Raw genomic sequence first — 22,636 nt, 5'->3', positions numbered from 1 at the left:
TGATGAGGACCTAATCAGTGTTTATTGACTGACTTCAGGGACGGATATGATCAGTGGGGAAAGTTGAGGAGGACCCTGGCCATCTTGCCGTCAGCCCCACCAGCCTCCAAACTTTGGGCCAGAAGCTCTTGTCCTGTGCCCCTCCCCTCCTCCCGCGCTTCACTTTGCACCCCGGCACCCCACCCTGTCTCCCCCACTCCCTCCAGCTCCGGAGCCACGATCAATGCTGCCATTTTCATTGGGAAGGACCCGCGGCCTGGGAGGCGGCTAACTCTGGCTTCTAAAAGTTGGTGCGGGACGGGAAGCAAGGGCCTTGGCTTCAGTTTCGCAGTCTGTAAAATGGGGAGGAGGCAGGCTTGTTTGCATTGCCCCGAAGAACGTGGCACGTGAGCTGGGACAGGGAAGAATGGATCCCCGGAGAGGCGAGAAAGCGCCCTCTATACGCTGCGAGACCCGGGCTCACAGACCTGAGCGCCCCCAGGACAGGCCCCGCAGCGCCCCGGGCGGCAGCCGACGGAATCGCAGGACCTCGCAGACCCCCCCCCCCCCGCGGGAAGGAGGAGGAGTTAGGAAAGAGGGAGGAGTGGGAAGGCGAGCCTTCCGGCCGCGGCTCCGCCCACTCCGGCTGGGGCTGTGACGGAGGCCGCGTCCTCCCTTGCTGGGCCCCAGTTCTCGCTCCGTTGTTGTCTGTCCCGCGACTTGTTGGTGAGAGGGCGGAGGAGCCTCCCGGCAGGCTGCGAAATTTGGTAAGCCAAACTGGGCTCGGGTCTGGGTCAAGGAGCCTGCGGTCCAAGCAAGAGGGGTTGGAGCCGGGCGGGCTACGAGCCACGCGGGGGGCGGGGGGGGGAGGGGGAAGGTCCCTGGCTCTGAAGGGGGAACACGAGGTGGGGGGTTGCCGAGGCCTGAGAGGGATTAGGGGCGGAGCCTGCGGGAGCGCGCCTGGGGGGGGGCCCAGGGGAGGGGGAATGGGAGCAGGGTGGGGCTAGCGGGAGCGCGCCTCGGGTCTGATAGGAGTGGAGGCTGTGGGGCGGGGCTTGCGGGAGCGCGCCTGGGGCCGGAGATAGGGGAACTGGGCTTACAAAAGCTCATTTAGGGTCTGATAGGAGTGGAGGCTGTGGGGCGGTGCTTGAGGGAGCGTGCCTTGAGCCTGATAGGAGAGAAAACTGGGGGCGGGACTTGAGGGATTGTGCCTAGAGCCTGATAGGAAATGGGTGGGGCTTGTGGTAGCGTGCCTAAGGCTTGATAGGAGGGGAGTTTGAGGGCGGGGCCTGAGGGAGCGCGCCTGGAGCTTGATAGGAGAGGGGCAGGGCTTGGGGGAGCGTGCCTAGGACTTGATAGGAAGGGAGTCTGGGGGCGGGGCTTGAGGGAGCGTGCTTGGAGCCTAATAGGAGGGGAGTGGAGGAGGTGGGATTTTCAAGAGAGTGCAGGGGGATTTTAAGAAGAGGCGTGAAGGCGGGGCGTAGGTGCGGAGGCGCGGAATGAGCTAAGGAGGCGGGATGTAGAGAGAGAGGTGTGTAGAGGTGTGAAAGGAAGGCAGCTAATGTGCTGGCCAAGGTCGAAGACTGGTTTGGGTGGGGTGTGGTTAGAGTAGGTTAGCGAGTATATTTAATAATAGCTATAATTCTGTAAAGTTTGCCGACCTCTGGATATACATCGCCACATTTGTTCCTCACCATAACCCAGTCAATAGGTGCTGATAGTATCCCAGTTTTACCGACGACGGAAAACAGGCTCAGAGAGTTCAAGTGACTTAGTCACAGTCACACGGCTGGTAAATGCTGAGGCAGGATTTGAACTGAGACCTTAAACGCCCCATCCCCCCAAGTTTCCCTCTCCCTTCTGAGACACTCCAAGTGTTTTAAAAACTTTTACGGGGCTCTGTGAATGTGAGTTATTATTATTGAGGCTTACTAGATGCTTTCCTCAGTCACTTTGTGAAGTAGGTAGTGCAAGGGTTTTTATTTGTATTTTTTTGTTTTGTCTTGGGGAGAAAAACATACTTGGAAGTTTTGCAGGGATTTGGCTAGGGTCATAAAGCCGGAATATGGCAGACCCTAATTTGAACCCTGGCTACCCAACTCCAAGTTCAGCCTTCGTTCTACAGGGTGGACCAAAAGTCACGTTTTAATAACTTTTTGAAAATTTTTTTTCTTTATTTTTCATCATTTACAAGATTTGATTTTTCACACATAATGTAAATTCTATATGTAACATCTATATGAAGTTGTATTACAGAATTTTTTAAAAAGGAGTTATTAGGGGGCAGGTAGGTGGCCTGGATTCAGAAGGACCCGAGTTCAAATGTGGCCTCAGACGCTTAACACTAGCTGTGTGACCCTGGGCAAGTCACTTAACCCTCATTGCCCTGCAAAAGGGAAAAAAAAAAGGAGTTATTAAATATTGAAACCCCTTCATAATTTTTGGCCCACCCTGTACTACTTCATACTAGCTCATAGATTTGGTGTGACCTTGGACAAGTCAGTGAATTTGTACAGCAGAAAAAGCAACAGCTTTTGAGTCAGGGAAACTTGGGTTTCAATCTCAGCTGTTCTGCTCACCATGATTGTAATCTGTGTAAGTCATTTTATCTCTCTGACCTTCAGTTTCCTCATCTGTAGAGATGAGAAGAATTAGACTTGATGACCTAAGGCCCTTTCTAGCTCTAAACCCATAATCCTCTAAGAGACTTCTCCCTCAGCCTTGGTTTCCTCGTCTGTAAAATAAGAGTGCGGGACCAGGTGATCTCGTAGATCCCTTTTGGCTCTGATGTCCTCTGCTCAGAAGGCCCTTTCTGTCTCCTGGGCTATCTAGTCTATGACTGTTAGTATTTCAGATCAGGGGAGGACCCTGGCGAACGGGTCATTTTGTCTTCAGACAGGGTACCCCTTATTGGACAAAGAACTCTCTGAGTTAGAGGTCTAATGCCATAGAACTCTGGAACATGAAGAATGAATCTCAGAATGTAGAATTAGAGAATGTTAGAGCTGGAGGGGAGTTTTGACATCACCTTACTCATCCCCCTCATTTTACAGGTGAGACTGGGCCAGAGAGGGAAAGGGAATTGGCCAAGGTGACAGTGAGTCAATGGACAAGCCAGATCTACTGCTGCCTGATCTCAGATTCTTTTAGTCATCAGGCTGCTTTCCCAAGCCCTGATTGTTCTTTCCTCCAAAACTCTAGCTTGGATACTCGGGCTTTTAGAAGTTCGGAGCTCTTCACTGATGGGAAGGCTGAACAGAAATCCAGCCGTTACCTCTCCTTCCTCTTCTCTAGCAGAAGGAGGGGGTGGTTAGTTGGGGAGCTGGCCCTCTATAGAGCGATGGGCCCTGGACTTGGTCTGTGGCCTCTATCTGGGTCATTTGTCCTGGAGAAGGAAAAGTTGATGTTAGGAGAAAGATCTGGAAAGCCATCTTCTTATCTTCCCTTCTCTTTGTGAGAAGGTGGAATGAACTGAAAGCAGTATGGTATAGTGAAAAGAACACCAGCTCGGGAGATCCTGGAGCTAGGCTTGGCTTTGAGTTCTGACTGCTAGCTCCCAGTCAATCAGCAGGAGCAATTAAGCACTTAACCAGGTGCCACCCTGGGGATGCAAGTACAATGAATGGAACAATCCCTAATGGCAAAGAACTTGCATTCTGATGTCATCTAACCCTTTCTGAGCCTCAGTTTCTTCATGTAAAATTAGGCTAATAATCCTCACAGTACCGAACTCACGGGGCTCTTGTTGGGAAAGCACTGTAGAAATGGATGATGGTCATGGTGATGATTATTTCTGGTTGGTGATGCTTAGGAGAAAGGAGATGATTTATTTGGATAAAAGTGGTGTTGTTTGTCCTTTCTCAAAGAGGAACAGATAAAAATGTGGATGGTATGCTTATCAGGTGGGAAGATGATACAGAACTGGGAGCACTGGTTAACATACTAGTTAACATGATGGGATCCAAAAATATTTTGACCGGCTAGAACACTGGGCTGATTCCGATAAGATGAAATTGGATAAGGACAAGTGGTAACATCTTATACTCAAGTTCAGAAATAACAAGTACAAGATGTGGGGCATACAGTTCAATGGTAGTTTGTCTGAAAAACCATCCAGAGCTTTTGATAGACTGAAAGTTCAGGAAGAGTCCCCAGTGGGAGGAGATGGTCTGAAAAAGCTAAGATTTCCAGCTGCATGGAGAAAGGCATAGCTTCCCTGAAGAAGGAGGTGGTTCTCCTACCGTCCTGTGCCCCGGACAGATCACCGACGACTGTTGTGCTCCATTCTGAGCACCACATGATAGGAGGAGCATGGCTAGAAAAGGGCAGCCAGGATAGGAAAGGGCCGTGAGGCTGTGGCATAGGATGATCAGCTGGAGGAGCTGGGGGTACTTAGGCTACAGAAGAGCAGCCTGGGGTGGGAGGGGGGGAGAGCTGACAGCTCTCTTCAGGTATTTGAAGGACCGTCCTGTGGAAGAGAGATGGGAGCCCAGAGGGCAGGACCAGGCACATTCAGGCTTGATGAAGGAAATACTAACATTATGAGCTGTCTAACCGCAGTGAGCAGCTTGGAGGGGTCTTCATGGAGAGGCTGAATAAACCCTTGTTCGGTATTTTGTATGAGGGCTTCTTCTTGGATAGGGGTTAGACTAGATTACCTCTGACGTCCCTTCCATCTCAGATTCTCTGATCCTTCCCATCTCACAGTTAGGGAAACTCAGGTCTATAGAGCACAAATGATAGGCTACTGTCCTTTGGCCCTCTTCTGGGCCTGATAAGGGGAGACCATAAAGAATCGATTCTTTCCCCTTAGGGATTTTCGGTGGGAGAAAAGAGCCAAAAGGGCTTATACTGTCTACTTCTATAGAAGGAACAGAGTTGAGTGTGAGAAGTTTCTGGCTTTCTCTCTCCCTAGGGTGACTGGCTTGACAGACTGCTCCCAAAGATGTTTGGCTCTTCACGTGGGGGTGTGCGAGGTGGACAAGACCAGTTCAACTGGGAAGATGTGAAGACTGATAAACAGAGAGAGAACTACCTGGGTAAGTCAAGCGGTCAGAAACTTGGTGTTGTCAGTGGGCTGAGCACCACATTATGGCAGGGACCTAGGAAGAAGAAAAGCTGACCACTGCTCCTGATTGGGGGATGAGGGGGATGCCATAGGGGAATAGAAGGTATACAAAATTATGTTATACAGGAAAGAGATGAAAAAAATGCTTTGGCAGCTTACAGTATATTTGTGAATGAGTGAAAAAAGCATCAATTGAGTGCTTACCGTGTGCAAAGCATTGTGCTAAGAGCTGGGGATTCACCTAGACAATCAGAGCTGGGCTCTGCTTCCAAGTGGCTCACATTTTCATGGGGAAAGGCAGCACGTGTGCATAGGAGGTTTCAGCTGCAAGACAAATGGGAAGGCTGCATGGTCCTGAGGGTGGAACAGCAAAGGGGATGGGAATGCATCTTCTTTAGTGTCATTTCTAAGACTGAAAACCCTACTGACTTCCGATGCTGAAACATTTGACGGTTCAAAGACTTGGGTGTTTTGCTGGCTCTTCAGTAGGTATGGCTGCTGAATAGGCAGGGTCTGCGGCACCTCCAGGGAAGGTTACCAGGTTGCATGTCCACAAGGAAAGTGTCCTTGAACTATGGCTGAAGGTAGGACTGGCAGTCTGGGAGGTGCTGCACAAACTCAGGGATTTACCAGTGGTAGATGGAAAGGCGGGGTTGGAGATAGTGGGCTCTTCCAAAAAGATGGTTCTCTGATGCTGGTTGCAGGGGCTATGATCTGGAGGGCACTGCTATTCCTGGGTTATTGGGACTCAGGGTGCTGGGCCTCATTCTGGCCACATGAGCCCAGAAAAGTCACTTTATTATTATTTTGGATGAATAAGGCATTTATTAAGTTCTCTGTATGCAAAGCAGGGGTGACTAGGTGGTACAGTGAAGAGAGCACTGGGTTTGGAATCAGGAAGACTCATCTTCCAAGTTCAAATCTGGCCTCAGACACTTAGTAGCTGGGTGCCCCTGGGCAAGGCACTTCATCCTGTTTGCCTCAGTTTCCTCATCTGTAAAATGAACTAGAGAAGGAAATGGCAAACCCCTCCACTCTCTTTGCCAAGAAAACTCCAAATGGGGTCACAAAGATTCGGGCCCAATTGAAACGACTCAACAAAAACAATGAAGATATGCAGAGCACTGTGCCAAGAGCTGGAGATACAAGTAGAAAAGTAAGATAGTCGTGTTTTCACACATGCAGGAGTAAGACGTAGGAGGAATAAAGGAATGGCCCAGGACCTGTGAAGGAGACAGCCTTAGCTCCCCCCAACCCAACTCCCTGGGCCGGAGTGACTGTGACTCTTCAGCATGGGTGAGGGAGAGAAATCTGTACCTGCCCCCTTTCTCAGGGAGCTCATTGTCTAGGTAGGATATTAACTCTTCCCACAGGGCAGCTAGGTGGCGCAGGCCCTGGATTCAGGAGGACCTGAGTTCAAATTTGGCCTCAGACACTTGACACTTACTAGTTGTGTGACCCTGGGCAAGTCACCTAACCCTCATTGCCCAGCAAAAAAACAAACAAAAAACCCCTCTTTCCACTCCCTTTAGGGAAGTAGCAGAAGGTCAGTGGGGACTAGGTCTCGACTGATACAGTTGGCTGCTTGCCTCTGACTAATCTGAACTGTAGCCTCTGGCATGGCAAGGTCTTGTCAGGATTTAGGAGCAGTGCAGCCATGCTGGGGAAAATCCCCATTGGCAGAAGAGTAGGCCCAGCTTGGTGTCACTTGAGAGGCCTCTGAGTTAGGAAGCCTTGGATTCAAGGCCTGCTTCTGACACATGCTAAGAGTCCCCAAAGGCTCTGCCCTGGGCCCCCTTGTCTTTGCTCTCCCTCCTGTTTCACTTGGTGACCCCATCAGCTCCCATGGATTCAGTTGTCATCTGTAGCAGACGACTCTCAGCTCTACTTGTCCAACCCTGATGTCTCTTTTGAATGCCATTCTCACATTTCCAACTGCCTTTTAGACACTTGCAAATTGGATGTCCCATAGAAATGGGGGGGGGGGCAATGAGGGTTAGGTGACTTGCCCAGGGTCACAGAGCTAGTAATTGTTAAGTGTCTGAGGCTGGATTTGAACTCAGGTCCTCCTGAATCCAGGGCCGGTGCTCTATCCACTGCACCACCTAGCTGCCCCATTCCTATAGCGTTTTGATGAGGCATTTTTGTAATCCTATAAAATAAAGTAGGTGGTATTACCCCCTTTGACAGATGAAGAAACCGAGGTTGAGAAAGGTGAAGTGATTTGCTTTTGGTGACAGGACTCAAACCCAGATCTTCTGACTCCCAAACCAGTGATCTTTCTGGGATACCATGTTGCCTCTTCTAAAGATGGCAATACCCCAAAGCCCCAGACCACTGACTACACATGTGCTGCTGCACTCTGCTTACTCTTCCTAGGCTCTTGTTTTCACACTCTCCTCCCAATGCTTTCACACCCCAGCCAGAGCTGACCTCCCAGCTGTTCTGTGCTGGCCAACAAGAAATGCTGGTACCTTCCTCAGAGCCCCTGGCCACAACTGCTGCCGTGCAGGGAAGAAAGCCTGATCACCAAGCACCGATTTCAAGGCTGCCAAGCCAGCCCCAGGTGTCTTGTAGTTTTGCTAGACACCCAGGAGTTTAAAGCACTCCTACAGAACAGAATCTTAGGCCTTGGAGCCAAATGAGGCCTTAGAAATCCTGTCTGGTTTTCTTTTGCAGATTAGGAAGCTGGCCAAAAGAGAGGCAGTGATTTTTCCCCTGGTTACGGACCTAAAAAGTGGCAGAGCCAGATCTTGAACCCAGAGGCAGGCTGGCTCACAGCCATGGCACTGCTCTTCCCTCTGATACCCAGTGGAAGCCTCATGCCTTCTGGGGCACCTTCCTAGATCACTTCTGCCTGTAACCATTGTTGTTCTTCTTGTCACTCATTTGACATTGATTATAACCCTGGGTTTTTCTGTTAATTTTTCAGGGCTGTGTTTCTTTTTCCCCCACCCCCAGCTAGACTGAGGCCCCCCCAGAGCAAGGAGAGTGTCTTGGGCTGCTTTGTGTTTCTGTTGCCTTGGTGGGGGCGGGGCAGTGTTGGCTGAATGGAATAGAGGGGATCTTGTGGGAGAAAAGGGGCCAGTCACTGAGGGGAAGGGGAAATGAAGCAGGAGTTGGTGAGAGCTGCTCTCTCGCATGGTAGGAGAGCTGACACTTTTCTCATGGACTCTGAATAGAGCTTCTCTCTTCGCAGGGAACTCTCTGATGGCTCCTGTGGGCAGGTGGCAAAAAGGCCGTGATCTCACCTGGTATGCCAAAGGCAAGAAAGGGGATGTGACCCTGAGCCGAGAAGAAGAGCTAGCAGCAGTGCGCCAGGCTGAGCAGGAGGCCCTCCTGGCTGCTTTGTGAGTTCTGGGCCCTGGAAATGGGTGGGTGTTGTGCATCGGGGAGAGGGGTGTGTGTGTGTGTGTGTGCGCGTGCTCACTGTAGCAGAAGAGCTGTGCCTTGGAAATCAGGAGACTCGGACCCTGCATCTGCAAGTCCATTCCATCTGCTACTGTCTGTGCTGTCACGTCCCTTTGGTTTCTGACATTTATGTTCCAAGGTCCCTTCTAGTTATGACATTATTCATGCGGTGTTCCTTATAGTTCTGTCAACATTAGCAAGTTTGTTTAATCCAGAGTTGGGCTGTTTTGAAGTTGTGTTGGGGAAGAGGGGAGGATCGGAGTAGGACCGCTGCTGGGGGTGGACGGAGAGATGAGAACAAACAAAGCCTCTTGATTTCTGTTTTACTTATTTTTTCTCTGCCAAGGAACCTGCCCAGCACTTGGGCTAGAAAGGACAGTGCGGCAGGAATTAGATTCTCAGTATGAATAAGGAGCACATCAGAAAGCTCTTAGCTGTCCTTGATCAATTCAGGTTACCTGGTCCAGGGTCTCAGCGGTCCTGAGGGACTGCAAGAGTTGGTAGATGGGGTTTCTAGGCCACCGCCAGGGATCTGTGAGAGATCACAGAGAACAGAATTGGCAACAAAGGACTAGAGCAGGGCAGGTGTCATGGTCTTCCAAGAAGGGAAGAGGATCATTTGCTGTGTTAATCACTGAGCTTCACTTCGGTTCCTGGACAGATCCTAGAACTTCTTATTAAAGAGATGCTTGGTGAACATAGACAAAAGAAACCACAGCTTCATCACAAACAAGTTGTGCCAGATTCCCCTTGTTTCCTTTTCTGATACTTACTTAAACTGGTCCGGGGGAGGCTCTAGGTAGCAAGTCACTTAGGTGTCATTTACTTATTACAAAAGCACCAGATAAAGGATTTCATGCTGCTATTGTGGGGAATGAGAATGTGGGTGAGAATAAGATAAGATAGATTCCGAATTGGTTGAATGACTGGAGTCATCATCCCCTAATGGCTTCTTGGGACTGTGGCAGGAGATCTGCAGTGGAGGCCCCGGGGAGTGGGGTTGGCTCTTGTTCTGTTTCTCATCCGTGACTTGGATAAAGGTGCAGCTGCCATGCCTGGCAGGTTTGCAGATGACACGAAGCTGGGAAGGTTCACCTGGATGACACATAGGGCCCCAAAAGCTCTCTATGGACTAACACAGGGAACTGAATTGAATAAGATGAAATTGAATTAGAAGAAAGATAACATCTTATGCTTGTGAAATCATTTTTTATATGAAGTACAGGATGGGGGAGATGTAGTTAATAGTTTGTCTGAGAAAGAGCTGGGGGGCTCACGGACTTAATCAGTATGTTGACAGCTTGATGCGACAGCCCAGAGCACTAAGGTGATGGCCCTGCACTCTGTTAAGAGAGGCAGAGCCCTGGGAATGAGCAGGTGCTAGTCCCACGAGCCTCGGCACTGGCCAGACCGGAGCTGCATGTTGGGTCTGGCTTGGGGCACCATCACTTAGGAGGGACAGTAATAAGCCAGAACGTGTCCAGAAGAGGGCCCCAGGGTTGTGAGGGGTCTAGACTCCCTGCCACATGAGGAGAGCTAAAAGGAATGGGAGTGTGTGGCCCAGAGAAGAGAACGGCCAGGAGGAAGGTGGTGGCTGTCCTCAAGCCTTTGAAGGACTGCTGTAGGAAAGGGAGATTAGACTCTTTTTGGTTCCTCCTCATTCTGCCTTCTTGGGAAAGGCAGATTTCGGCTTGATGTCAGCAAAGACTTGCTAAGAGTGTGAGCTGACCAGAAGTGGAGGGAGCTACCTCACTGGGGGGGGTCTTTAAAGAGAGGCCGAATGACCACTTAGTGAGTATGTGGTCGTGGGATTCTTTTCTTGATTCTGGGTTGGATAAGATGGCCACCGAGGTCCCTTGCAACACTAGAATTCTGTGATTCCTTTTTTTTTTTTAATTTTTTCACCCTGATTCCTTCCAGAGGCTACAAGAATGTAAGGAAGCAGCCCACAGGACTGAGCAAAGAGGTAAATTGGGAGGAGCAGGGGGCCAGAGGGTCTCTTCTCAGGGGAGAACGCTTCCATTTAATTCTGGGTTGGGGGGAGTTTGGGGGCAGGGCTTTTGCCTGTCCATCCATCTCCATGGTTTGGGAAAGGGAGCACTTGTAAGCAGTGAGTTTCTACAGCAAATGGGCGGTCTCACTTTTGGGCAGACCTTAATCTGGTACAAAGTGGAAGAACTTTTCAGTCTGCAAGTGTATACATCTGCTCAATTACATAAGGGAGGTGGAGTGACCATGATGAAGCAGAGTGAGATCTGGCTAAACAAGCCAGGAAATGTGAGTTCCAGATGAGACAAGTGTTGGGGCTGGAGAAGATGAGGATGAATGACCTTATCTGTCTTCCTGCCTGAGCAGACTGCATAGCTCTGGGGTAGAGGAATACAGTGTGCAGGGAATGTGGGTGGGGAGGAGGGTGGAGGGAATAGAAATGGGGGTGGCTCAGAACAGAAAACATTTTTAAAGAAGGTAAGAGAAGATGGAGTAGAGCAAGGAAGGCCTTGAATGGGGGTTTGGGTTAAGGGACCTGTTCTGGTGCCCAAGAGAAGCTGTCCAGTTGGAAATGAAAAGGGATCCTCTTGAGTTAATTCCAGCCTAAGTGACTGAGCTCTTTGAAATCAGGCCCTAAATTTTGATTAGTTTTGCCTTCCCCTCACAGTGCCCAGATCTGAACACCAGCCCTTTGCTCTATTCTCAGACCTGCCTTTTGGACTGGACTTAATCCTTGTTTTAGAATTGTATGGTGTGTAGTGGAAAACACTGAATTCTGAGTCAGATGATCTTGGTTTCAGCCCTGGCTCTGCTCTTTACTTTCTATGTGACCCTGAGCAAGTCACTTATCTTTGCTGGGCTTCAGTTTGCACCTCTAGCAAATGAGGTGATTGGACTATTGCTCTCTAAGGTATCTTCTCCCCCAAATCTATGATCCTTTGATTTGAGAAAGGAGAAATCACTTTGTTCTAGGGCTACATGATGGAGATCAGGATGCCTAGAGCTTCTCAGATCCCATTTCTTTTCCTGTCAACAGCTGAACCATCTTGGGTTTACATCCCTATGAATACTGTGCTTGAGAGGGCAGCTAGGTGGCCCAGTGGATAGAGCACCGGTCCTGGATTCAGGAGGACCTGAGTTCAAATCCGGCCTCAGATACTTAACAATTACTAGCTGTGACCCTGGGCAAGTCACTTAACCCCAATTGCCTCACCAAAAACTAAATAAATAAATAAATAATACTGTGCTTGGAGGCTTCATTGATGCATGGAGTCACCACTGATTCCCCAGAGAAGGTGGCCACTTGGCCTCACAAGTCACTGGGTTAGGGCAGCTAGGTGGCGCAGTAGATAAAGCACCAGCCCTGGATTCAGGAGGACCTGAGTTCAAAATGACCTCAGACACTTGACACTTACTAGCTGTGTGACTCTGGGCAAGTCACTTAACCCTCATTGCCCTATAAAAAAAAATAAATAAAAAGACAAGTCACTGGGTTCACATAGGCTGAGTGACTTAGAAACTGTGGCGGCTCCAGGTTAAAGGCCCAGCCTGGCTAACTTACTGGATCGATGAGAGGGTGGTTGATTATCCAGCTGTGGCAGCTCACAAGGACCATGTCCGGAGGCACAGGACATTTGCAGTCTGCATCAGTGGAGGGAAGCCCCACACTGAGCCAACCTTTTCTTTCCTAAGTATCACGACCACCATCGTTATTTTCCTTCCCCGGAGCCACCATCCCTTGTGCTGTGCTCAGACTGCAATCTCAATCCTTCATGCCTAAGCACCTTGTGCTAATCAAATGAGATCGTCTCTGTACAGAGCTGCGCAAACCTTAAATTGCTAAATAAATGCTAGTTGTGATTCTGGCCCACCTGGGCTTCTTGGTTGGTTTACAATGCCAGACTCACTCTTAGCCAGTCAAGAAACCTGATTGTGGGCAGGCTTTTTTAAGAGCTAGCCTTTGTCCCTAGGGGTTCATTAAGAAACCCGTCTCTTCTTGTTCATCTCCCCTCCGCTTTGGCAACAACATCCTCATAAATCAGTGCATCTGAAACCTAGCCTTCTTGGGCCCTTTGTGTAGAATTAATATCCTTGCAGCACTGAAGGTGCTGAGCTAACCCCTGCCACATGTAATTGTCTCCCCATTGCTCACACTGAAGCCAATGTCTCTGCTTCCCTTCTAGGACTTCGTGGAAATCTGCAAGCGGGAAGGGACTGATCGTGAGGAGAAGGATGTGGATCAGCTGTCAGGCCTGGGGAGCTCCAGGTACTGGGGAAGGGAGAGGACTTGGGATTTTTACCTGTTCATGGCCCGGCAGCAAGATGCCTGATCTGTTCCTGGCAGGCTGTGTGGTATGATGGAGTAGCCCTGGTCTCAGCATTCTCGCTTTAGCTTCCGCACTCACAAACTGCCTAAAGCCTGAGCTGGGGCTTGACCAGGTCAGGAGCAGAGGCTCAGCACGGGAGTGGAGTGGGAGCTGGGCTGGGCTGGCAGAGAGAAGTCTGCGTTCAGGTCTCTTGGCTCTGAAATTAACTAGCTGGTGACGATGGGGAAGGACCCTCTCCTCTCTGGGCCTCCATTTCCATGTCTGCAGAATGATCTTGAAGGCTCTTCCAGCTCTGAATCTTATCCTAAACCCCAAAGCCTGATTGAAATACAAGCTGTCATGACAGTGACTAGAAGTTGATGCCCTGTGGCACTTGTGTGTTTAATCCTGCAGTGGCTCGGCCGGCCGGGTGATGCTCTCCAAAGAGGACAAAGAAGCTGCCAAGCTGGGGCTCTCCGTGTTTACGGTAAAGCTTCCTCCCCTCTCTCCCTCCTGTGGCCCCTGAAGGCCACACCTTCTTCCTCTCCTTGGGATCTGTTCTGTTGTAACACAAAGCAGGGACAGAAGTTAGGACCAACTAGGCCAGGCTGTTCTCCTCTTCCGTCTTTCTCTCTTGGAGGATTGTGATAAGAGGCACAAAGATTTGACTTATCCAGCACCCAGATCCTCTCCAAAAGAGGACAGGAGGGTTGTGCTCCAGAGACAAACCCAGCCCCCCTTGAGCCCTAGCTCAGGGGCTTTGGACTCTATTCCCTGAGGTCCTATCCAGATCACAGCCTTCGCTTAGATGTGTTGGCACGAGGTTTGTGCTCCCTCCTGTACAGGTGGTGCACAGATCCCCCCTTGTGCACATTTGTGATTTAATACCTGCTCCCCAGGGTTATTGTGAGGCTTTAATTAGAAAATGTTTGAAACACTTTCCAAACCCAAGAGCGAGAAAGGTCAGCCGTCAGTCCTGGTAGTGGCTATGGAGTGGATGTGCTGGTACTGGTAGAATGGGGTCAATAGGATGACAGTTGTGGCGTGGTTTACAGGGGCAGAAGGGGTGGTGGTTAGTATATTGGAAAAAGCCACTGGATTTGAAGTCAAAAGACCTGAGTTTGAGTTCCTGCTTCCTCTTTCAATCCCTTTGTGATTTCAGACAAGTCTTTTTTCTGTTTGGGCCTCTGCGGTAAAATGAGGGTATTAGACAAGTTAATTTCTAAGGTCACTTTCACTGGTGTGCTTCTTGACTCTTGGGGTGCTGTTAGACTCTGGCTGCCATTCTGTAGCGGCTTCGGGTTTTCAGAGCTTTTCTCACAGTTCTAGGAGAGGCACAGGTGGTATTCTCTTTCTCTGTCTCTTTGCCTCTTTCTCCCCTCTCTCCTCTGTTCTTTATCTCTCCTCTCTCTCCCCTCAATTTTGACTCTAAGGTCAAAGTTCTTTCTATTCCACCATGCTTTGGGGGGGGAGGCAGTGAGGGTTAAGTGACTTGCCCAGGGTCAAGTGTCTGAGGCCGGATTTGAACTCAGGTCCTCCTGAATCCAGGGCTGGTGCTCTGTCCACTGCAGGGCCGCCTAGCTGCCCTCCGCCATGCTTTTTAAGGATGACTGGGAAATGTCCTCAGGGTGCTGCTGAGGGTCCTCCTGAGGTCCCTGGCTAGCTAGCCTCCGCCCTGGGAGGTCATCTTTGTCAGGCCCTTTCTCCTCTTTCAATCACTGCTCACACATGACTGGTTGATGTCAGATGGAGCTTAGTCACCCTAGTACCGACACAGTGTTTTGTGGCACTAATGTTGGAGTCGGGACCTGGGTTTGAATCCTGGCTCTGCTCCTTCCAGCCTGTGGGCCCATGGGTAAGTCTCTTGGCCGCTCATCTGTGAAATGAGGGTTCAGCCTAGATGGCTTCTAAAACTCCTTCCTCCTCTAAATCTGTGACCCTCTGACCCCTAGCATCACAAGGTGGAGAGCAGCGCCACAGTCGAGCCGTCGGCACCCCCAGCAGCCAAGAGGAAAGCCGAGCCGAGGTAAGGAAGGGGCATGGAGCCAGTCACGGGCACAATGTGTGGCACCGGGCCAGGGGGAGGGGTGGCGATGGCTGGTGGGACCGGGGAGACTGCTAGATGTCGAGGAGGAAGCTCTCTCCTCCCTGACAGTCGTCCCTGCCTTGTTGTCCAGTTTCCCATCCCGTAGCTTGCTGTAGAAATGGGATGAGTTCAGTCCCTGGCACCCCTCCCAGGGGAACGTCGTCAGAGGCTGATTTTAACGGCAGCCTCTGTAAATGGCAGAACGTGTCAGCTCCCTGCAGCCGTATCCCCGCAGTCTGTCCTTCAGGTCTCCCTTTCTTCTGTGTTAACAAGCAGGCTAGTTAGAGGGACAGTTGTCCTACCGGTCTTCCAGACTTGTAATAGACTGAGCTAGAAGGACCTCGGAGGGCGTCAGCCCAGCCTCCTCATGCCAGATGAGAAACCTGAGGACAAGAGGGTTTAGGTCCCACAGGCACAGCTAGAAAGAAGGAGATGGAGCCTCACTTCTCTGCCTCCAAGTCGAACCTTCCTTCCACCAGCCGCGCCACCTCCCTTGTTATCATGTGGTGTTTCTCCACTTACATTGTGGGCCAGACTGAGCTGTAGAGACCGACGCTCTCTCAGGCTCCACAGATCCAGGGGGACCGAGGAGGGGAGAAGGGGCAGAATCTGCACTTTGCGTTCGGGTCCCTGACATTAGCAGTGCTCGCCTCCAGCTTTGGCTGTGGTCACGTGTGACCTGTCTCAGGCCCAGGACCCAGGACCCAGGACCTCAGGGGGAAAGACTTTCCCTTGGCAGAGGGGGAGGAAGCCTTAGGTTCTTGCTTCCTCTTGTCTAGTGCAGTCCCTGCATCCAAAAGAAAACCAGAAGTCGTGGTCCATTGATCCTCCTTCTCATTTCCCCAACAGGCCTGAGAGCCACAAGAAAGTCAAAAAAGAGAAGAAGAAAAAGAAAAAGAAGAAGCACAAGAAAGAGAAGAAGAAAGAAAAGCACTCTAAGAGGCGCTCCAGCTCATCGTCACCTTCCCCCTCTCCAGACAGGTAGAGCGCATCCAGCATTTGTCGCGTGTTGTTGGGGAGATGAGAAGCAGCCACACCAGACCCTGCTCTTGTAGGTGCTCCCAGAGAGCATTACAAGCCCTCATCTGCCCAAGGAGAGTTGGAAGGGGCCTTCGGGATCATCCGATCCACCAGCCCCTCATCTTACCGCAGACCCAGAGATGAGTCAGTGGCAGAGCTGGTGCCACTACTGTCCCGTTCTTTGTTCTTTCCTCAACAACTAAAATGATGTAGTTCGGAAAAGCAGGAGGCCATTGTGAGCAGGGGGAGCTTAGAGAAGGCTTCCCGAAGGAGATGGGGCCTTAAGGGATGGAGCTTGTTTGCAGAGGCCAAAAGAAGAGAGAACACCTTCCCAGGAGAGGGAGAGTTTGGAAGAGCACAGAGTCTTCTCCTTACCTTTGTTACCGGATCGTATGTTTACGATCAGCTCTTGGCACTGGTCAGTTGGTCAGTCAACAACCATTTATTAGTTGCTTATTTTGTGCCAGACACTGTGCTCAGTACTGGGGTTACAAAGAAAGACAAAAACAGGCCCTCCCCTCGAGGAACTTAACATTCAGATGGGGAAACAATGGGCAGAGGATACATTGTAGGTAATCTCAGATGGAAGGTGTTCGCATTAAGGGGGGCTGGGAGAGTCTTCCTTAAGAGAGCATTCAGGAGACAGTCAAGGTGAGGGGGCAGAGCTTTCCAGTCACAGAAGCAGTCGTTATAAAGATACAGGGTCAGGAGAGAGGGGGCCAGTGTCCCTGGATCATAGAGTGTGCAGAGGGGGCCAGAGCCTAAGCAGAATGGAGAGGTTAGGAGGGGGCTGGAGTATGCAGGGCTTTACAAGCCATCCAGATGTGGAAGAACAGCTGCCCGGCCGAGTGCTGGAAGAGGGACTCGAGGCAGGCGCCCCCACCGGCAGTATTGCCATAGTCCCGGCATGAGGGGATGGATGTCATCTTCAGAAGAGATAAGGGGTGCTAGAGATGTGACGGAGGCAGAACCGACACCCTGGGCTGTAATAATAGTAACTTCAGTTCATCTCCAGCACTTAGGGGTTTACAGGAAGCTTTCTCTTCACAACTGCCTGGTGAAGTGGTAGCATGAAGATTGTTACTTATTGTAGAGACACAGTAACTGAGGCCCAGAGAGGGAAGTGGTTTGGCCAGAGTCGCACGGTGAGACATGTCCAGGGATTAAGTGAAACTCAGGCCTCCTGATTCCCTGTCCTTTTTCTACAGTAACTAGGCCTCAGTTCTGTTCTCACCATCTGTGTGTGTCTCCCATAGGCACAGGACCACCCAACACCGTGCTTCCCCCTGCCCTTCCTCTCGGTCCCAAGCACCTAGGAGCAGGCACAACACGGACTCTTTGGATGGTGGGCGTTCTTCCCCCAGCCACAGGAGAAAGCATCGGAGCCCTGAGGCTCAGCCCCGGCACAAGAGGCAGCGGCATGACTCAGATGACTGAACCTCGTCCCCGGAAAGCAGATGGTACAGACAGGGACCCCTTGAGTCCCCGGGCTGAAAGGCCAAAGCCCTCACCTTGCTTCTGAAGGAGCCTGAGCTCGCCAATGCCTCCGGAGTAACAGGGCTTCCTTGTTTCGGGGGCAGAGCAGAGACGCTGGGGCCTTCCCTCAGTGGGGCTGATGTGTCTTTGTCTGTGTTAAGGGACGCTACCTCTTATCCAGCCCCTGTTAGGATTGATCCCTTCCCCCCCTTCCCAGTCCTCCTCAGGGCAGTCCTCCCAATAAAGCTTCTGCCTGTGTCCCTGCTTCTCAGGGAGTTTTACGGCCCAGGCAGAGGGAAGAACAGAGGTCTGGGCCTTGGGTCTGCCATCCCAGATCGATTCCCCAGAGATGAGATCAGCTCAATTCACAGGAGGGAAAGAGTCTAACTCATTCCTTGCTTAGCAAAACAGACCTAGGCCTGGGAGGCAGGAAGCCGAGTTCTGATCCTGACTTTACCTCCCCAAAAGTGTTTGACTGTAGACGTGTCACCTCGCTGCCCTAAGATTTCATTTTTCGGTCTATAATGATTCCTTTACTCCTCACAGCGCTGTGGGAGTGAAGAGAGTGCCTTATAAACCTTGAAGAACTATAGAAAGGTAAACTAATAAGTGACCGTGTGACCTGGGACAAGTCCGGTCCTCGCGGTGGCCTCTGTTTTCTTACTTATGCAGATGAGGACATTCGAGGACTCAGGGTTACACAGTGACCTGGTGGCTGTGATTTCACTAATGTTTCATGTTTTAAGGTCTTCCAGCTTGGACAGCCTGCTTTAACCACCACTGGGCCTTATAAATCCAAGTGAATATTGCTCCCCGTGAGACTGCTGCTTTCAAGAAGGCGGTCATTGCTCTGGCCTCATTTGGGGCACAGTGGAGTCTGGCCTTCCACACCTGCTTGTGCATGTTTATAATGGCTTCCATTGCAGCAACACTTTTCTACACAACAGCTCTGGGGTATTATTATCCCCATTTATCTTTTTTAGACCCATTTTACAGATAAGGAAACATTCAGAGGAGTAACTTGGCCAGGTCACATAGTAACTACAACAGCTCAGATTCAGATACAAGTCTCAAGACTTAACCTACAGCCTCTTCTCAGTGACAACCTCAGTCTATTTGGTTCTAGCTCTTTGCTGGCAACAGACCTTTTTTCTTCAAGGGTGGCTTTGAGTTTTTATAAAGAACAAAACATCAGTGAGTCTGGTAGATGTGGAGACAAAATTTTGGGGGGAGAGGCACTGTTCACAAGCTCTGGTGTGTTAGGAGGAGCCACCTCAGGCTCCCTTGGGGCCCATCTGGCCTAGCATTGTTCTTCAGCTTCTGGAAGACCAAGCCAGGCTAGGTGCAGCAGCAGTAGTGGGGCAGGTTGGAGACAGAGGAAGAGGGTCACGAATGGGAAGCACATTGGACTGAGTGCTAGAGCGGTGCAGGGGTAGGTGGGTCCTCCATTGGATTTCCGAGGACCACTGGCATCAGGAACAGCGGTGTGAAAGGAGAAGTAGCCTCTAGGAGGCACTGAGGGGTCAGCCAGTGCCCTTAACAGAAGGGTAAGGGCAGTGGCCCAGTAAGATTGTGGGGTTGAGAGTGCCTTGAGTCCAAATTTTGGGTCATGGACCCCTTTGACAATCTGGTGAAGAATAGTGGTTAACGTTTAATAATATCGTCATTGAAAGAAATGTTCAATTTTAGTTCAGAAATCAGTGAAAATAAGGATGATTTTTTTTCCTTATCCAAGTTCACGGACCCCTGGAATCTATGTATGGGGCCCAAGTTAAGAACTCTTGCTCTAGTCCAGTCCCCTCCTTTTAGAGAGGCCTGAACAGGGGAAGTAAAAGCCTGCTGAGCCCTTGTTGCCCGTCCAGGCACTGAGAGCTGTGGGGAAGGGTTCGAGGAGAGGAGGGGGATTGTGGGAACCTCGTGGAAGGAGTAGGAAGGACCTGCATGAAGTGACTGATGGGATGCCACCCAGAATGATCGTAGGGCTGAGAGGTGGAAGGGCCTTAGCATCTATTTCGCCCTTTGATTTTGCAGAGAAGGAAACCGAAGTCCAAAGAGCTTTCCTTGTTCAAGGTCACAGAGCAGGGGTTGGAATCCAAGTCTTGTGACTCCCAAGTCTTGCCTTAATTCTGTCTCCCCATGAGTGGGCTTTCATTAGCTCAGAAGAAGGAGAGGGTGTCTAATAAGAATTTGCAAAGTAAACGAACCTACTCATTTTACAGATGAGAAAATCCAGGAAGCCTTCCCTGATTTCTCCCTGCCAGAAATGGTGGTTCCCTTCTCTGACTCCACAGAGCAATCTGTCCCTCTTATGTGTGACTTGTCCAGTGCTCATTTGTCTCCATCTCCTCTCCCCTACCACCACTACTGCAGGGTCTGCTTGTCCCCAAGAGCACTTCTTACCTTGATCTGCTATCTGTAAACCTTATCCTTCACACCAGTGCCAGGAAGTAGGCAGGGCAAGGGGCATCTCCCCTGATGGGCAGATGAAGAGGTGGGTGTGGAGGGGACCTGTCCAGAAGTGCTGGTTGGGTACAGTAACAGAATGGGGATGAGCCTCCCCACTCTCAGTGGTATTTGTCTTAAGCATCGGCTCCTTTCCCTGGCTGAGAGCCCCGGGGCCCTACCTGTAGTGGGTGCCACCAAATGCCTAACAAAAGACTAGCGGTTACCCATGGGGGAAGGCCCTGTACTGCACCTTTTGTCTCCACCTTCTACCCCAGCACACGACTTCCATGTCTATGTATCAGCCCAGTTCTGTCCTGAATGCCAGTGCAGCATCACCAGCTGTCTGCTGGATGACCCCGCCTTGTGATCCTGGGCCAGTGGTGGTACTTCCCTGCACCTCAGTGCCTTCATCTGTGAAATCAGGAAGCTGCCGTGGGCCTCCTCCCTAAGGCCCCTTCAGGCTCTCAGTGACCCATCCAGGTGTCCTGCTGGCCCCCCAAACTTTGTGTCCCAAACCATTGAGCTCTCCTACCTTTATCTTGCCCTTACTCCAGACAGTGCTGCCCTCCCAGTCACCCAAGGTGGAGCTGGAAGGCGTTCTCAGCTCTCGGGCAGTCTCTTGCCGGCTTGGGTTCATGCTTCCTTCATGACATTTTGGCATCTTGTCCCTTCTCCACCCTCATGGCCGTTCCCCTTGCTTCTTGTCTGGAGTACTGAAATAGCTTCCCAAGTAGCCTCCATGCTCCATCTCCCCCTTCCTGCCAGCCTTTCACATAGAGGCACAGGTTTGCTCAAAAACCTTTAGTGGCTCCCTATTACCTATAGGATAATACCCAGTATGAACTTCATGGCCTGGTTTTTAAGGTCCTTCGCAATTGGCCTCCACCTTCCTTTTCAAGTATCTCCTGTTATACTATTGCCTGTCTGTGTTTTAACCCAACTGGATAATTGGTTTTTTATTCCCAGAACATCATTAGAAGCTATCTCCCCATGCCTTTCATGATATACTTGTTTCTGCCTCTTACACTGTCCACTTTTGCCAAGGTTCAGCTCAGGTCTTGCTTCAGTGGAGCCATCGTGGGCCTCCTCCCTCTATATTGTCTCACTATTAACAGCTATTATCTCTATGCAGATGATTCTTCCATCTATAGATCCAGCCTATGCCCCTCTCCTCAGCTCCCATTTCAGGTACCCGCTCTGACTTGGTATATCCAACAAATCATTTTCACTCCAAAACCCACCTCCCTTCCAAACAGATCTCACTTTCTGCCTTCCCAACATCTCTCCTCTGATGTCCCCACTGTCCCGGTGCAGGGCAATGACAGTTAAGTGACTTGCCCGGGGTCACGCAGCTACTAAGTTGCCTGAAGCATTGTAATGGCTGCCGGCCTCAAGTCTCTCCCTCCCTCCTCCACTCAGCTGTCAAATTGACATGGGGGGAGGGGGGGGTGTCAAGGTTAAGTGACCTGCCCAGGGTCACATAGCTGGTGTCAAGTTGGCTTTGAACTCTGGGATTCCGGACTCCAGGGCCACCTTGCTGCCCCTCTGCCCATATTCTAATGGCTCCCTATTACCTCTAGGAGCAAACACAACTTTGCCCATTCCTCTCCAGCTCTGACACCTACCTCCATGGGCTAAGGGTCCAGCGATCCCGGCTTTCTTGCTTCTCTTTGAACACAAAACTCCATCAGGTTGAATCCCATCTTCCCTAGGCGGTCTTCCAGGCTCCCCTACTACCAGTGCCTTCGGTCTAGGACCAGCTTCCCTTTACACTGTGTCTGCTGGGTGGGTTGTTGTCTGCATGGTGTCTCTCCTGTTAGAATGTGAGCTCCCCGAGGGCAGGGATCATGCTTTGCCTTTGCTCATATCCCTTCTGCTTTGCATCCTGTCTAGCACATAGTAAGTGCTTAATAAATATTTGATTGACTAAAGTTGTTCTGTGCACAATAATGCGTGTACCTTGAAAACAGGAACTCCTTTGTGATTTACTGTGTAGTCCCCGACTTCTAGCACCAGCTTTTACACTGGAGAGTATTGGACGTCTGACCTGGGATGGAGCCTGCTGTTCCCTTCCTCCCCAGTAGAGGGCGCCGGGCGCCAGTCCAGGTGTCTGGACGGTGCCCGTTGGCATGGAGAGAGTTCATTCAGATCCTGATTCATACTTGTTAGCTATGTGAGCATTATCCACAATAACAACTTCCCAGGGCCGTGAGGTGACTAAAGTGAGTGCTCCGCAAACATACAGAAGAATGTGCACACACAAGACATATAACACCATGGTTCTTTAGGAGGGGGATGCAAGTGTTAGCCCATATTGCAAAGGCCACACGGTTTGGGACTTGTACAAGTCTCCTGCCCATGCTGCACTACCTCATATGTGTGCACACCCGTCCAAAAGGAGTCAGATTTCAATTTGGGGGGAAGGAGATGAGAACTGAATCACAGAATCCAGGTCCACGTCTACGAAGTCAAATGCAACAGCCAGCCAGTTATCCAGTTGGGTTAGAATACGGGCAGGGGGTTGTATCATGGGAGATGTTTGAAAGGAAAGTTGGAGGGGGTGGGAAAAACTTGAGTGAAGATCCTTGATGTCTAAGGGACTTGGCCTCATCCCCAGCACTGGGGCCAATCCAGGGCTCTCCGGCAGGAAGCTTCCTTGGCTGCTGGTACTCAGCTTATTGGGCCTGGTGTGGAAAGGACCTAGCAGTACAAGTCCCAAACTTGGGTTTCAGTTCTGGTTCTGCCACTGACACCTTGTGTCACTGGGGTCATGAGAATTTTTCATCTCCTACGTGAAGTCGGAATTCCAACTCTGAATTCTGTACTGCATCTGAGAGTTGCATTCCCTTATGGTTT

General features: G+C 50.7%; 1 protein-coding gene across 1 annotated transcript; it reads left to right on the top strand.

The window, feature by feature from the left end:
* Nucleotides 1-618: 618 nt before the first annotated feature.
* C1H1orf35 (chromosome 1 C1orf35 homolog) lies at nt 619-21,711 on the top strand. Its single transcript, XM_043978607.1, has 9 exons — nt 619-746; nt 4,895-5,018; nt 8,247-8,397; nt 10,379-10,424; nt 12,631-12,713; nt 13,168-13,240; nt 14,706-14,779; nt 15,689-15,820; nt 17,116-21,711. Exons 2-9 carry the CDS (start codon nt 4,925-4,927, stop codon nt 17,294-17,296), a joined length of 834 nt encoding a protein of 277 aa, XP_043834542.1. The 5' UTR covers nt 619-746; nt 4,895-4,924; the 3' UTR covers nt 17,297-21,711.
* Nucleotides 21,712-22,636: the final 925 nt, after the last annotated feature.

Source organism: Dromiciops gliroides, chromosome 1, assembly GCF_019393635.1.
Source record: "Dromiciops gliroides isolate mDroGli1 chromosome 1, mDroGli1.pri, whole genome shotgun sequence".
Taxonomy (NCBI): Eukaryota; Metazoa; Chordata; class Mammalia; order Microbiotheria; family Microbiotheriidae; genus Dromiciops; species Dromiciops gliroides.
The sequence above is the reverse complement of the archived record's forward strand: the minus strand, read 5'-3'. Positions and strand labels throughout refer to the sequence as shown.

Coding starts and splice junctions, on each gene's coding strand:
- C1H1orf35 (XM_043978607.1), top strand. CDS start 4,925: ATGTTTGGCTCTTCACGTGGGGGTGTGCGAGGTGGACAAGACCAGTTC. Junction 8,398..10,378: donor GAGGCCCTCCTGGCTGCTTT/GTGAGTTCTGGG, acceptor GATTCCTTCCAG/AGGCTACAAGAATGTAAGGA. Junction 14,780..15,688: donor AAGAGGAAAGCCGAGCCGAG/GTAAGGAAGGGG, acceptor TTTCCCCAACAG/GCCTGAGAGCCACAAGAAAG.